Source organism: Polyodon spathula, chromosome 9 (assembly GCF_017654505.1).
Source record: "Polyodon spathula isolate WHYD16114869_AA chromosome 9, ASM1765450v1, whole genome shotgun sequence".
Taxonomy (NCBI): Eukaryota; Metazoa; Chordata; class Actinopteri; order Acipenseriformes; family Polyodontidae; genus Polyodon; species Polyodon spathula.
In genome coordinates this window covers 33520321-33537164 of record NC_054542.1, presented here as the reverse complement: position 1 = coordinate 33537164, position 16844 = coordinate 33520321, and the positions used below count along the sequence as shown (strand labels likewise).

General features: G+C 37.2%; 1 protein-coding gene across 1 annotated transcript; it reads left to right on the top strand.

The window, feature by feature from the left end:
• The first annotated feature begins 9351 nt into the window (after positions 1 to 9351).
• On the top strand, positions 9352 to 10431 carry LOC121320618 (G-protein coupled receptor 183-like). Its single transcript, XM_041259101.1, has one exon. The coding sequence runs from the start codon at positions 9358 to 9360 to the stop codon at positions 10381 to 10383; it is 1026 nt and encodes a 341-aa protein (XP_041115035.1). The 5' UTR covers positions 9352 to 9357; the 3' UTR covers positions 10384 to 10431.
• Positions 10432 to 16844: the final 6413 nt, after the last annotated feature.

The window sequence follows — 16844 nt, the reverse complement described above, 5'->3', positions numbered from 1 at the left end:
ATATCCCCCCCCACCCCACCCCCACCCCACCCCCCCCAACTCAACATGACATGACCATCATGACAGTAAAAATAGACATAATGAAGTGTTCTTACCTTTGTATAAGTTTCTGATCAGCAGATGTGTCAGCCGCACGAAGAGCACAGCGTGTGATTTTCACTAACTACTGTGCAGAATAAATGATTATTTTTTTCTATGGGTAAATATCAGGACTTTCATCCTATGCATCAGGGCGCGGGACATTTGCTATGAAATCAGGACTGTCCCAACCATATAGGGACTGTTGGCATGTATGCAACAGTGGCTGTTTGGTTTAGCATAAAAAAGGCCTAGAAAGGTCTACAGTAAATGGCAATCTTACTATTGCTCATTGCAACAGATACAGGAAAGCCAAAGTTTTAGTTTGTCATTTATAGTATGACTTTACCGTTTGTATACTCCTACATTGAAGACCTTGAGAAAAACTTGTAGTTGAAACATTGGTTATGTTTTTTTAGTGCTGTATTTCTAAATTCTACATATTCCCTTTTTCTTCCACTATCATTTTAATAGTTTTTTTTACATTTCTCTTTGTATTTAAATGAGTGGTTCGACGGTTCCTTTGCTCCCAATATTTTCTCTAAATCTTATTTTTCCTGGCTTTGAACACCTTGAGCTTGTCTTGAGATTTCCAAGACAGTGTGACCTTTTGATCTCTGCCAGCCTGTGACCAAATTGGCTGATGGTTACGTCAGGCCTGGAAATGCAGGACGCAGAGTGGTGAATTGAATTGCGCTGGTGCGCAGATTTAATAAACAAACAAACAGTTTTCACAAAACAGAAAACAAATGGCACGTTGGCCAAAATAAATAGACAAATACAAAACAGACACGAAACCAAACAAGTATCATGCTGGTGTAAACCAGCAGGGACAGTAGTTTTTTTTCTAATAATACTGACTATTTCTCTGACAACTCGAGTCTCTCATTCCGCCACGAAACACACAACACCGTATCACCCGTGATCACCCTATTGATACACCTGTGGCTAGAGCCTTAATTAATCATTTAATAACTTATTCAATTCACGGCTTCATCCTCATTCCCACGTGTTTTTGCAGGGAGGATTCTAACTTCCTCCCTGTCACCCATTATTCCATACACACACACACACACACACATCCCCGTGCTCACATACCAACATACCTTTTTTAATCTGTACGTGAAGTGATTGTGCAATCCCCATGCCTAAATACAAACATACAGTACATTGTAAATCACCTGTGTTACATAACCCACACTTCATGCAATACATACACACCACAGAAAACATAGAACACAAAATATGCACAGGAGCGGGACACCCTGCCACACAGCCCCATCTACTCTCCCGGTCTATTTATACACAGAGTAGCTGGGGTTTTAAAGGTCTGTAAGATCATATGGAGTGGATTTAACTGCAAAGCCAGTAAAACGTAGATTAAGAGAACATTTTAATATTGGACAAACACCAGGTAGAACCACACATAAATATTGCAAATACTATACAATGTATAAATAAATAAATAAATAAATAGAAATTAAATTGACATTTGAAGCCATTTTGTTTTTACTTATTTATGGTGACAGTGGTGACGGTGGTGTTTGGGGGGGAAGGTGGGGGGGTTCATTATAGAGCATTTTGTGAAGTTAATTTTAAGAACCTGGGAACTAATAATTTCACAATAACCATCAATCTTCAGAGCTTAACCGTTTATTCTAACAAGCTGCTGCACCAAAACAAATGACAGTATCACAATGAAAAGTCAAACATAGGACTCAGAATGTCTTCCTACAAACAGCTTCCCTGGGACATTCCTACACTGCCCTTCCTCTTTCAAGTGAGTTCTGAACTTCATGAGCATGTGAAATGATATCAGATAAATGCACATAGGTTTACTTTGTGGAATAACACTAATTCTAGTAATATAATTGCTGAAATTCACTTAATAAAGCCGTCTCTGTGATTAATTGAACATTGTTTTCTGCATGATATAGGAAAAAATCTAATTTTAATATATAATCTGGAATGATTCACACAAAAGGCAACTCCTACCCCCAATTGTTATCTATTTAAATGAATCATGTCAGAAAAAAAGAACAAATATCATTAACATAATACAGGAGAAGCAAAATGGAAACTGTCTGTGGTCTCCCCCCTCCATCATTATCATTTAAAAAAACAGTCAAAGGAATATTGTGTTTAACGGCAAGCAATGCATCAAAATTTAATGTTTGCAATCTGTCTGAATGGTTCAGTGATAATGTCACCTTTTAATTCTGTTGACTTCACCTGTTATAGTATAGAATCAGATGAGTCAGGTCACATCATTACATGATTTCACTAGCAAAATATCACAGGCCAGCAAGGTAGATTGAGCTATAGAGAAGAACCCCTATAGGGTCTTATACACCCACAACTGCAATACTGCAATACAGCTGAATAAGCAACATTTGAATGTGTGTCAGTGTTTAAAATAATGCTGTGGCAAAGTGTTCCGCAGTGAGCAGGTGTAGTGATGATGTAATTATGAAAAAGAAGACACCTAATAAAGTTCACAATCTAAACAGATTTATTTTTGTAATCTTGGTCTGGCGACCACAAAGAATTATCCCAGGCAATAAACAGCAATGTATATTGCAATGTTCCAAAACAATATGAAAAATAAGACACAGGAACAGATCACCTCACTATGTCCCCTTATGTACCGTCAGTCATGCCTCTTGGTAAGCAGGTGCAACCGTTTTTCTTCCAATTTGTCACATCGCTTCCCTTTCGGGTCGATGACTTGGTGTACAGTAGCTCCATCCCTTTCTAGATGGCTGACTTCCACCTAACCCTGGGAATTAATTGTCAGGCCACCCAGTCCAGTCCCTTTACACAGCGCCCTCACAGGTCGGGAGGGAGATTTATAACCAAGATTCGTTCTTTCTCTGTCACAAGCACACATATTTATAATGCATCTGTCTTGTGCTGGAAGAAACACTGTTCTGCAATGCTACCTTTTCACCTCAACAATAATTTCACAGGAAGATTCACTGGTTAGTTGGTAATATACAGCAATAATAATTTTGATGTTTGTTTTTTATGTTAAGCAATACAGTACAAGTATAATAATTTTTTGTGATAACAGCTACTTAATTACAATGGAGAGCTTGGAAATCCTGTTGTAATGGGATCATGAAATACACTTCAACTTCAGAATATGAAAGAACACATGCACATATTTTGCAAGTGTAATCTTTTTTAAAAAATTGTTATTTAAAATAAAAATATATAATATTTAATATGTTACAGTCAATGCAAACATTAGCAAACACAATTATATACATAATATTTTTGCATAAAAGAAGTAGTAAGAATTACATGTACATTGTAGAACTGCAGAGTTAAATCTGATCATATTAACAGCCATTACCTATTTATTAGAGATGTTTTCACATGATGAGCATGACAATTGGAAGAGTGTGGTGTGTAATAATATGAATAAGGTGTGTAATGTGGTAAAACTGCAACAGAACTCAAAACACTGTGTTTATGAAACCTCTGAGTTTATGAAACCATTATCTCTAATGCTTGTTTAAATACAAACATTTAAGTACAAATGTTTAGTTAACAGTTTGGTTTAAATATACTATCTTTGAGTACCTAAGGTTCTAAATTTGCAGGACCTGTGTGGTTTTGTACAGTGCTGTGACACAGCAGCTATATACAGAAATAAAAATCTTTCAAGCTGCTGCTCCTGCTCTACTCCCCTTCCTCTCCTCCCTTCTCAACACCTCTCTCCTCTCTGTCCTCTATTCCTCTGCCTTCAAACAAATCTCTATTATCCCCTCCTCAAAAATCCTGCCCTCGACCCCACCTCCCTTCAGAACTACCGCCCTCTCTCCCTGCTCCCCTTCCTCTCTAAAACCCTCGAGCGGGCAGCACACTGCCAGCTCTCTGCTTTCCTGTCTAATCACTCTGTTTTCCGCTCTGCTCACTCCATGAAACTGCTCTTCTATCTGTCACTAACTCACCTCTCTCTCCTCTGCCCTAATTCTCCTCAATCGCTCTGCTGCCTTTGACACCGTTGATCACTCTATTCTCCTATCATCTCTTGCTGACCTGGGAATTTCTGGCACTGCTCTGGCCTGGTTCTCCTCCTACCTCTCTGACTGTACCTACCAGGTAACCTGGAACCTCATCACATCCTATGGTTTCTCATACCATTTCTATGCTGATGATACTCAGATCTTCCTCTTCTTCCCCCTTCTGACCCCACCATCCCCTCCTGTATCTCTACCAGTCTATCTGATATTGCCTCCTGGATGCACTTGCATCACCTCAAACTCAACCTCTCTAAATCTGACCTCCTTTTGACTGGATGCCTACGTGAACGTAGTGGGAGAACTGAGTTGGAGGCTCTAAATCTTGGACCCTCGGTAATTCTAGGATGAGTGTCCTGTCCTCAGATCCTGGTTTCTACAGATCTCTCCCTCCTTTGGGACCTGAGAACATAAGAGTAACCCTGGACCCCTGTCTCTTCTACTCGACCTCCTCATCTTCTATCTCTCCCTCCTCCTCAGCCTAGAACCTCGGAGTAACCCTGGACCCCTACCTCTTCTACTCACAGCACATCTCCACTAGCACCCACCTGCCATTTCTTCCTGAGCAACATAAAAAGAATCCGACCATTCCTCACCAACTACTCCACGCAGCTCCTCGTCCAGACCCTGGTACTCTCCTGCCTACACTACTACAACTTCCTCTTGGCTGGCCTCCCTGAGTCCACCACCCATCCGCTCCAGCTCATCCAGAACTCGGCTCCTCGCTTGGTGTTTTCTCTGCCTCGCTTCTCCCATGCTACTCCACTGCTCCGCTCACTTCACCGCTCACATCCAGTTCAAGACTCTTGTACTCGCCTACTGATAACTTGACCCGACTGCACCCAACTACCTCCAGACCATCATCTCTCCCTATACCGCCACCCAACCTCTCCGTTCTGCATACTCTAGAAGACTGGCTGTACCTCCTCTACGCTCCCCTGCGTCCAGAGCCGCTCCTTCTCCACCCTTGCCCCACAGTGGTGGAATGACCTTCCTATGGATGTCAGGACCGCCCAGTTCCTTAACACCTTCCAGCGCCTCCTCAAGACACACCTCTTCAGACAACACCTGTATCTTGAACTCCCCCGATATCAAATCATACTGTGTTTTGTATTTGCTCTTATTAGAACTAGTCATTGTATTTTGTATCTTGATCTTAATTGTTCTGTAATTCTTAATATGTATTTTTTGTATACAACTGTAAGTCGCCATGGTTAAGGGAATATGCTAATAAATAAATAATAATAATAATTATAGAATTGACCTTGAACGTGCCGTCAACAGTTTTAGGGGCTCCAGGGTCCCCAGTATGGTAGTACCCATCAAAGTGTGTTTAGTTCTCAATATAGTCCAGTTGTTTAAACTCAAGAAGATTTTTAGTTTTTTCAAAAATGCATCAGGCAGCCATCTTGTTTAACACACAAATGCCATTTTTGAAAATGTAAGTTTTACCAACATAGGCACGATGGTTTTCAAGTTTGGAGTTAATCAAGTGAACCATTTTTAAACTTAAGCAGTTTTAAATATAAGAAAAAACATGTAGGAGTGGCAGCCATATTGCTTCATGAAACATAACCATTTTGACATATTTGTATTCGGCTGTCACCGGAACGATGCCTACCAAGTTTGGAGTCTGTTGGTCGGACGGAATTAGTACCTGCAGGAGTTACTAACCCTGTATCTTCCAAACCACAATCTGAGATCACAGGATGCGGGGCTGCTGGTTATTCCTAGGGTCAACAAATGCATAGGCAATAGGGATTTTTCTTATAGGGCTCCTAAATTATGGAATACTTTTATAAAATGGCTTTCTTATCTTAGTGGGTTTTAATGTAACTTTAAAATTGCTGCTTTTGTATTATTATGTGTATATTGTTATTTAAATGGTCTGAGTGTGGCAGTTGTATGTGTGACATGCTATTCAAATGTAGTGTGGTTTGTTCTTTGCTTTGCAATACTTTTGTATAAAAAGCATTATACAGTATAAATGCAATAAATAAATAAATAAATAAATACAGGGCATTCCAATTAATTGCATACATTATAGTGGCATATTCCTGTGTGCCTATCCTGTGTGCCTCACAATTTTATACATTTCCATTTAACCAGAATAAAGAATATGAATTTTCAAATAAATGTACTTCACAATTGTATGCAATTATCATGCATACATTAAATGCTTTATACTGTATATGTTACTGATAATTGCATCTGCTAGTCAAATTGCATAAAACCGTTTTTCAGCTTTTATATCTGAGCGCTCTGCCTACCTTTAATGTGATGCCATCAGCCACAGCCTAATGGCTTAAATAAGGGTCTTTCCTTTTTTCAAATGTCCTGAAGTTTTTTCACCTCCTCCAGTTGCCAGGGGTTCGATGTCTCCCATCACCCAGTCTTGGTTGACCTCTGACATCTTTCACTGATTGCTCATCAACCCAGGGAGTCTCATTCTGGACTGGAAGGCAGCATTCTGTGTGCAATTGTTCTAAAATGCACTCTTAAATCAGTTATTGCCAATCAGAGATCACTTAGACTATGATTTATGCACACATCAAATTCAAGTTATGAAGAGATGCTGAAGGTATTTTCTGTAAATGTAGTTCCCAAATTTACTAACATTTAAAATTGTTCTTTGAATTGAACATTAATAAAAAAATAAATAAAAGAAAAACCTTTATTTTTATATAGCACCTTTCATGGTGGACCACCATCACAAAGCACTTTACAGAGGTAGGCTGTGCAGAGTCACTTACAACAGGACATTGATTTAACATTTCATCTGCAGAATGGAGCAGAAGGTTAAGTGACTTGTTCAGGGTTGCATAGTGAGTCACTGGCACAGGTGGGATTTGAACAGGGGACCTCCTGGTTATAATCCCTGGTCTTTAACCAGTGGACCACATTCCTTAAGGATAATAATGAAGAAGAAGAAGAAGATGAAGATGATTTATTCACAAATTGAAAACGTTACCCTCTGTTCTGTAATAAAATATGCTGTATATGCAGTGATTCTACATTCCAGAGATGATGTATTTTAGAGTGAACCAGACAGGCACCATACCATTTTCATACCCTATTAATGTAATAGTTTCAATAGAAAAAAAAAAAAAAAGAATTAGTCAACATTAAAATCAATTTAAAAAAAAATGTCCTGTATTACATCTCAGTACAACAACTTTTCTTCGAGTTTACTAATTCAAATGCAGATTACAGATCTCATGTTAAAAATGTCTATTTTCTACCATTGTTCTTAAAAGATGCCTGATGAGTGGTTGTTAGATTTTAGATAAAGTCAGCAAACCACACACATAAAGCACTATGTGCAGAGCAACAGTGCCAGCAGTCATTTGATGTGAAGTCACTTGGAGAGAGAAGTCAGACCTATATTGCTAAGGAGTTTTTCTTTCTGCCTTAATATTTTGCAGGAGTTTGTGAGTATATAAATCAGCATTTTTTTTTCACATACACACACACACACACACACACACACACACACACATTATATATATATATATATATATATATATATATATATATATATATATATATATATATATATCTATGGAAATGGAACTTTAATGGAAAGGCTGCATAGAAGTAGCAAAATATTATGAAGGATTTAAATTGTTATATTGAGTACTTTTTAAATATTTCTTATCTTATAGGAGAGTGATAAGAGGGGATACTTTCACTATGATTAAGTGGACAATGGAAGCTAAACGAGGATGATGTATATTACTTAATGAAATGTATCACTTCTTATTTTGTTTCCTATGATGGATTTCAGGCAAACTGTATCTTATTATTATCAACTATAATAAATGCTATAAATACTGTAGCATACTCCATGAATTTGGTTTGTGGTGTCTCAATATGTTAACAATGCAAGCTAATAGTTGTTTTAGTGGGGATTGTGTAAACCCTTCTCTTTGAGGATTGTACAGAAATGAATCAGTACCATCATATTTAATTAGAGGAGAAGTCTAGAGTACAATTACATGATCTCTAGAATTACCAAATTATTAAATATGATTGTGGTATGAGTCCATTTGGTCTTGACATGAGTATGTCCCCCCCAAGGACCTGTCCCTAATACATGTTAACAATCAGTTACATTGACAGAGTAGTTTTGACCACCTCAACCAATAGATAAAGCTCCAAATTTCAAAATACAACTAACATAAAACACTACCAAGTCAACTGTCTAATACTGTAAAAAGTAATGTGATGGCCTACTATCACATCTATGGCAATATATTATGTTTATTAAAAACAATTTAAGCTGTTATGTGCTGCTTGAATTTTTCAGGTTTTATTTTTAGTTCAGTTTTGGGGGTGTGTGGTATTGGTTTTTATTATTATTATTTGGCAAAATATGTTAGTTGTGGTTATTATAAATAAACACCTGTTAAAACACATCCATTTTCGGTTTCTATAATACATCGAATGTACGTTTCACTAATACATGGGCCTTAACTTACTGTGTTTTAGTGAGAATGTCCAAATTAGGATTCTGGCAATGTAGAAATGCATTTTGAATCCGAAAATTGTGAGAACAGATTTAATTTTACACCCATTACTGACTGCGTATCTATCACATTACAATTATTTTTTTTCCTGCCCACCTGATCGTATGACTACAGCGTTCTGTAGTAATTTAAAATATAATAATAATAATAAATAATAATAATAATAATAATAATAATAATAATAATAAGTATAACTGACAGCAGTTTTATATTTACAATAACTTTTTCGGCACATCACTGAATAAAACCAGAACGCCATAAAAACTAACTGGCAACGCCATGTTGCTGCTTTGTTTGGGTTTATGGTAATTAAGCCCGTTGCTAAGCAAATTATGCATATTACATAGTGTACAAAATTGATGAGTGGTCAGTTGCAATGTCTTCTGAGAGCAGTTTTCTTTATGTAGAAAGAGAGTAGTGAATGATTGATATTTATTTTGCCAATGCCCACATTTATCGGGTGTTTTTTTTTAATTATTATTATTATCGGTTAAAACCTAAAACTTTGAACCCTATGTACGCACCTCAATATTTGTTGCTATAATGTTTTCAGGCTCTCCACGTTGTACTATGTATAACCTAGACCCATTTATGATTATGGTCATAGATAAACATTAACAATAAACACAAACTTGAATTAAAGCAGCTCCAACATGTTTGTTTTACGTATTAAAACAAGTTTTGTTTTGTTTACAGGGACATCATAAGTCTTAGACGCAATCATGGAATCAAGGCAACTAAATGAAGATTTGAATAATGAGACCTTGAATGATAGCAACTGTGATGTTTACATCTGCCGCAACACAGCCAAATTTCTTTTCCCAATTTTTTACCTGGTTGTGTTTCTTGTTGGCATATTTGGAAATGTACTAGTCCTTTACATCACCTTTCAAAAACAGCAAAAGGTCAACTCGACTAGCCTTTACTTAACCAACCTGGCAGTTTCAGACACCTTGTTCACTCTGGCCTTGCCTGGAAGAATAACCTACTACATCAGGGAGTTTGATTGGCCTTTTGGTGATTTAATGTGCAGGATTACCACTGTCATATTTTACACAAACACCTATGTGGGCATCGCAATAATGACTTGCATAAGCATTGACCGCTACCTTGCGATGGTTCACCCCCATCGTCTCACAAAGCTTAGAAGTGTTGAGGTTGTGAGGATAATCTGTGGCCTTGTTTGGTTCTTGGTGTTTTGTCAGACAGCACCTCTGCTCCTCAAGAAAATGGTGAGGACCGTGGATGGCAAGGAAACATGCATGGAGTACTTCAACTTTGAAGCATCTCTAAAACTGCCCTACCTGCTGTTGCTCGCCTGCACCATCAGTTACTGCATTCCTTTGGGGGTCATTGCGTGCTGCTACACAAAAATCAACCTGAAACTGTTCAAAGCTGCAAAACACAATCCAATAACTAGCAGATTTGGTCGCAATAAAAGAGCCACCAACATCATACTTCTCATCCTTATTACCTTTGTACTGTGTTTCAGCCCCTACCACATAATCATCATGCAGTTCATGATCAGGAAGATTTATTACCAGCCAACCTGTGAGGAACTAAAAGCCTTCAAGATGTCTCTTCAGGTCACAGTGTCCATAATGAACATGAATTGTTGCTTAGATCCAATTATCTACTTTTTTGCTGTGAAAAGCTACAAACAAAAGCTCATTAGCTTGTTCAAGACTTACATTTACACGTCTACTTTTTCATCAAAAACACCTTCTGACAACAGCAGCATTAGCTAAATTGGCATTTTTGGCCTTAATGCAGATTTTGGCAAGTCATCTTTCTCCTACCAGCACAGGGATCACTCTCCAGATTCAAGAATGTCTGCACTCAAGATCAACTATTCAAGAACATTTCCATGAAAATAATCTTTAACAGTTTTTTTTTTTTTTTTTTTTAAACTGACATCAGGATACCATACCAAATCTAAATTCCAAACTGAGGAATTGAAAATAATTACTATTTCAAACAAGACATGGATACAAAGTTAGACTGCTAAGCACAATTGTAAGATCCCTTTTCTCATTGTACTTTAATAAGCTGTTTGGAGTTTTTGTATTTTTTTAAGGGATGAAGGAAGAGCCTAATGTGACTAAATTAACATTAAGGATTGAGACACATTAACTATAGGCTACAAGTTTCACCAAAGCGATACAAATCTTTTGCTCTACAAAAAAATTAAATAAAAACCCAATTTAATGCTTCCATGCCTGTAATTACATTCTGTGATATATATATATATATATATATATATATATATATACTATATATATATATATATATATAGATATATATATAGTTATCTGACCTTTTCCATAGGAATAATAACATAAGAGAAATCTTGATAGATGCATGGGCTATTCCCACTTGTAACTCTGGCTACTGTATTGTATGCATGCTCATGTTTTTTGAGAAAGTGAATTTTGAGAATTTATTAAGCATATTAGTTCATTAGTGTAAAAAGTTATGAATTAGCGAATGTAAATAATAATTGTATGTAAAAGATTCAGAAAGGGACAGATACACATTTAATGTGAATAGTTTTATTTTTTCTTTAATTGCTCAACACACATTATTGCATATTCTGCGTGCACACGTTTTTGTCATTTGGACTGAATTTAATATTTTATAATTTGTTTTTTAGAGCACTTAAAAAAAGACATAATTGCATGTACTTGACTGATCTCGATATTAATGTTCTCGTACCACTGTGCAATTTAGAAATGGGGCAAAGTTAGTAACAATATAGTAAAATGAGGTTGACTTGATTTGTCTAACAATAATAAATCACGGTACGGTTGTATTTCTTAAAACAAAAGTATACTTTTGTATTAAATATTCATACAGTTAAGTAAGGTGTTGAAATTGTACCGTCCTTGTTTTAATGAAATTCAAAACTTGTTCTAAAGGTCACATTGTAATTGTTTTGTTTTAAATAAACCTTTTTTTAGCACTGGTTGTATCTGTCTATTTTAGCATTTTAAAGTAAGAAACACAACATTAGTGACATGATGTGTTATATAGTTTTAATACCAAGAGACTAAGGGCTCAATTCTGTTATAGCTGGGTAAATGCATTTTACCAGGATATAAATCATTGAAAAAGCAAAGCTATGGTCAATTCTTTTCAGCATGTGGTCCATCCTGTCTATTAAAATGCCTGAAAGCACTTATCCTCATTTTATATCAGGGTCCTGTGGTAAAGTAGCGGGCGCTCAAGGCTAGTCAGACTCAGAAACTGCAATTTAATAATAATTCACAAATAAACTCAACACTGGAACAAAATAGAAGTTTGAACAAAACCCTAAAAACCCAAAACAATACCAAAGCGTTCTCGTTCTCGTTCTCTCTCTCTCTCTCTCTCAACAAACATTCCTTTGTCTTTTTATACCATGTGACCAGGGATTAATTGACAATGAATCACCAGCTAGCCACATTCCACACTTGTCCATTTAAACAATCAATTACACAATTAACTAGATGGCTGTGCAAATGGTGGCCATCTTGGTTCACCAAGATGAACTCTGCCAGCCACCAAACCTTCACCCACATAAACACCCCCCACAAATGTGCCCCCATGTGCAGAGCTTATGCTCTGTCACAGGTCCTCATTCACTGTATGCCATATCCACCTAATGGCCTAATGAAAACATACTGTAGAGGGTGATCAGACATTACCCAAGTCATGTAGAGGTCTACAGTAAACTTTATTGTTTATGAACAGGCAATACACATATCAGCCTCCTCTTTGAAGAAAAAAAACAGGGGAATATAATCATGGTAAACACATTGTAAGATTGTACTAATTGTATATGTTACAATTCTCTTTATATGTATGTAAATATGTAGGCAAAGTGGTTAGTTTATGATCTAGAGAGTGGTTATTACATCAGGCTGAGAACCTCTTTATTATACATAAGTTATATTGTTAATTAAAATGCTGATTGCGATCCCAGATACGAGCCAGTCAGGCCAGCTTCAGCTGGTTTGATCTACAGAAGACTTCAGTTGGACAACTCCAAGGAGGGGTGGGCTGCTATTGTCTTCTATTTAACCACTGGATTTTCTGTACTACGGGACTCCTGATCAAACTCACTTGACCATGCTGAAGAGTTCTGTAGGAGTAAACCAGCAGCATGATTTTGTTTTAAGATCTGTACGTACAGTCTGTGTATGTGTACCGTGTTTCATTAAATTTTCCTTTTTATCTCGGAATTAAGCTGTTTTTATTGAAAATCACATCAAGAGGACTGGAATTATTATTTTAGAGAAATGAACAAACCTTACTTTACAACATTGTTATGACACCTTGAGTTTTCATTTCAAGAATTGCGTGCGTTTCACAGACAGCAAACAAGAAAAATCTAATAACATTTTCATTGTGATTAGATGGAAATATTTATGGTTAATTATGAATAATTGTGAAATATATAGATAGTGGCTTCTGACATAGAGTTCAAGGAAAAGCTGAAGTGATGTCTTATCTACAATAAACTATGCCCTTTATGACCATCCAGGGATATACCAGAGTGTTTCAGAAACAGTATGTCCTTAACATGAAAGCTAAACATGATCATGTAGAAGATTAAATAATAGTCTGGTTCAAAATGGTGTAGCGCTTATTTATTTATTTATTTATTTAAATCAATGTTCAATGCTTTTTCTAAAACAGCAACAAATGAAACATTTTCAGACCCCCCCACCACCCCCCCACACCCCCCCCCCCCCCCCCCCCCCCCCCCCTCCCTTTATAAGGAAGCCCATTACACAGCGGAACAGGTTATAGGGCCATACTGTCATGGCTCCCATTGCCCCATAATGCCATTACACTAACACTAGCATTCTCGTTACAAGGCAGAACACAAACAGCTCGGTCTCTTAACTATGGCTCCTGATTACAGCATTATAAAGGAGGAGCACTGTATGTTTGATAGTGTTTTATGAATCATTATTATCATTATTGGCCATATAAAAGAAGACTTTTACAGAGATGCTTTTGACACTGTAGAAAATCACAGATTACTCCAATGCAGAGCTTTGAGTTTAAATTGCAACTTCCATAATGTCTCTGCCAAATTGAGACCTCTAACAGTAAATCTGATAAATAACCATTTATTTTTTCAGTTTCTGAAATCGAGCAAATTAAACTTTGTTTCAGAAGATTTGTAAAAACCTCATACATTTGGATGCTGTAAACAGAACAGCTTGACAGATCCTTGCAGTGCTGTAATCAGTACCATGCTTCTGTGACACTATACAACCTGACAGAAGTGCATACAACCAACAAGCGTTCTTAATACAAAGGTAATACTATTCTTATCCTGTAAGTGAGAGAATGAGGCTACACTGTGCTGTAATGAACACATTAAACATACTGTGAAAGGGGTGTGGGTAATTCACTGACCAGGAGACAGACAGGTGTATTCGGGAAACACCACACAGGTGCCCAGTTTTATTTTAGACAAGTTATTTTTTTTTTTTTTTTTTTTTTCTCTCCGGCAGAGGGCACTGTTGACCGTGGGCTGCCTATCAACGATGATAGACAGCACCACGGAAATACCACAGCTGGTACACGAACCGCAAATGCACTCGCAGGTGCTCAAAGAAATAATAATGAAAACAGAAGGCGAAAAGAACAAGGGAAAATAAAACAGTAATAAAACTACAAATAAAAGGTGCTGCACTCGGCAGCGTTATCCCGGTCGCCGCTACCCGCACGACCCGGATCACCGTCCTACTCTCTCGGCTATCTAGCCTGCTCTTTCACAATACGCCGGGGTCTGCCCAAGGGTTCCCCGCTCTCTCTCTCTGTCTCGCTGATTCCCGGTCCCGAATCAAAGTGTCCGCACCCTTAGCGCGTCTAAGTGGGCAGACCTGAGGAAACAACAGAGCGTTATTTTATAGGACCGACAATCACCCAAGACCCGCCTCTCGGCCATTCAGAGAGGGGGAAAGTCCACACTCACACTTTCCCACCTCCCCGTGTCACTGCCATGACTCACAGGCGGTTGTTGGGCGACTGCCGCCCTCTTCCTGCAGCCCGTGAACACGCCAGCAGAGTCAGCACAGATCTCTCCCTGTTACACATACATTTCAACAAATCTTCACAATATAAAAACAAATATGTTAAGTAAATGTCCCATGTCAGAAAAAGTACACAGATCATAGCCTAGAAATCTGAACACTTTACAATTGGCTGGTGATGATTGTCAGTCTCAGTTCTCTCAAGCAGAGGAAGAAGAGGGACTAGCACATCACACATTCCGAATCACCATCAGTACTGTGCTTGCATCACATGACAAGAATGTGCAAGTACACAGTAAAAAAAATAAATGAAATCCCAGTGCACAACGGAACTCTACGCCACATTCCTGTTGTCGTCTACCTACTCATCACAAGACAAAATGTGCTGTTTTTTTAATGTAACATTTTAACAACTAGAAGAAATACTTCAGAGATGTCAGTGTATTGTTATAATCACCTACTATGTAGTATGTATCCAATATTATCGAAAGTTTCTGATTCCATTAATAACATAATTGCATACGTTTTGCTTCTTAAAATGTTAAAAATAAATCAGAAGCATCCCTTCAGAAGTGTTTAGAGTTTTTTTAAATAAATGCAGTTCTTGTGTGCTGGAATGTAGACTTGATCTAAAAGCATTAACTTATTAAATACAATTAACTAATTTGATGTACAGCTATAGCCAAAAGTTTTACATCACCCTAGAATTTTAGGATTGAGACATTATGTCTCATAATATCTATATTATTTAACATCATGTAATCAAAGGAACTACAACATGATATCGCAAAAGTCTACCGGAAGTCATCATAGTAGTACTTAGTATTTGCAGTGCATTCCATTGCATTTTAAGACTTCCTTAATCATCTCAGACATGGACTCAAGGTACTGAAGGGTTGAGTTATCATTTAGATTCTTCCATACAGCTTTTACACTTGATTCCAGTTTGTTTCGGTTGCATGGTTGGCTTTTCCTCATTTCCTGTCCTAGCAGACCACAAACATTTTCAATAGGATTGAGATCCAGCTAATTTCCAGGCCAAAATTGAAGTAGTGTGATACTGTTGTCTTTACTTGTTTGGCCTGATGGCAAGGGGTTCAGTAGAAATCAAAGTTGGTTCTTAAACCTAGGGAGGAGGTGGTCTTGTAATGTTTTCAGGTAGCAGTCCTTGTTCAAAGCCCAAAAGGTTCTCTAACATTACAAGGAACAGGCTTACATCAGTTTGCAGACTTTTTTTTTCTTGTAAAATCAGTAAAGGTAGTTATGTGCTATTATACAATTCCCTTTAGGCTACTATCATTTAAATGTATAAAACATATACTATGCTGTCATAATTGAATTTGCTTTCTTTTGTAGAACTCTTTCACACTTATGAATTAATGTCTTGAAATGTAATCGCCCAGAAATAAAGTTGTTTTTAACTGTGGCAACTTTACTGCTTGAAGAAAACATTAGCAGTGGGACAGTACTATTAACTGTCTCACTGGTGGGTATTATTGTGTGGATTAATCCACAATATAACAATTAATCAGTTCAATACTAATGCTTTATTAAACTTATAGAGCAGCATGTAATACAAAAAAGGTATTCATGTTGCTAATTACCAGTTTCAAAGTCTTTTCCTCCTCTGGTCTAACAAATATCACTAAATCAGTATTTTTCTACCTAACCTTTGGTTGCATCATCCCTCAACAATTCTTTCTTTTTGTAACTGTTCTCCATTACAACTTGGTATCCTCCTATACTTTTTCTTGATGCTACTAATAAACATAATCACAATTAATGCATTCGACACACACATCTTGCTAATAAAACATCACTACAAGAGATTACAACAAGATGCAGGAAGGATACTGACACAGTAAATCTCCATATATCATGTCAGACCCAAACACGGAGTGTGTCCTTATCAGTAACTTTCTACAAGCTTGCCTTTACATTGAGTTAAAGAAAATACCCAGACAAAGCCTAGCAACATTACAAAACAACACCTAATCTTGCAACAGTACTATACTGTACCTTAAAATGGAAGTTGAAAATGTATTGTTTTCTTGACATGTTCATGGGGTTAGAACGATGAGTGTTATACACGCACACACATTGCTTGTTAAGCTGACCATGCCTATTGTATATCTGCAATCGATTTCTTAAAAGGCTGCACAGGCTGATGAAGATAT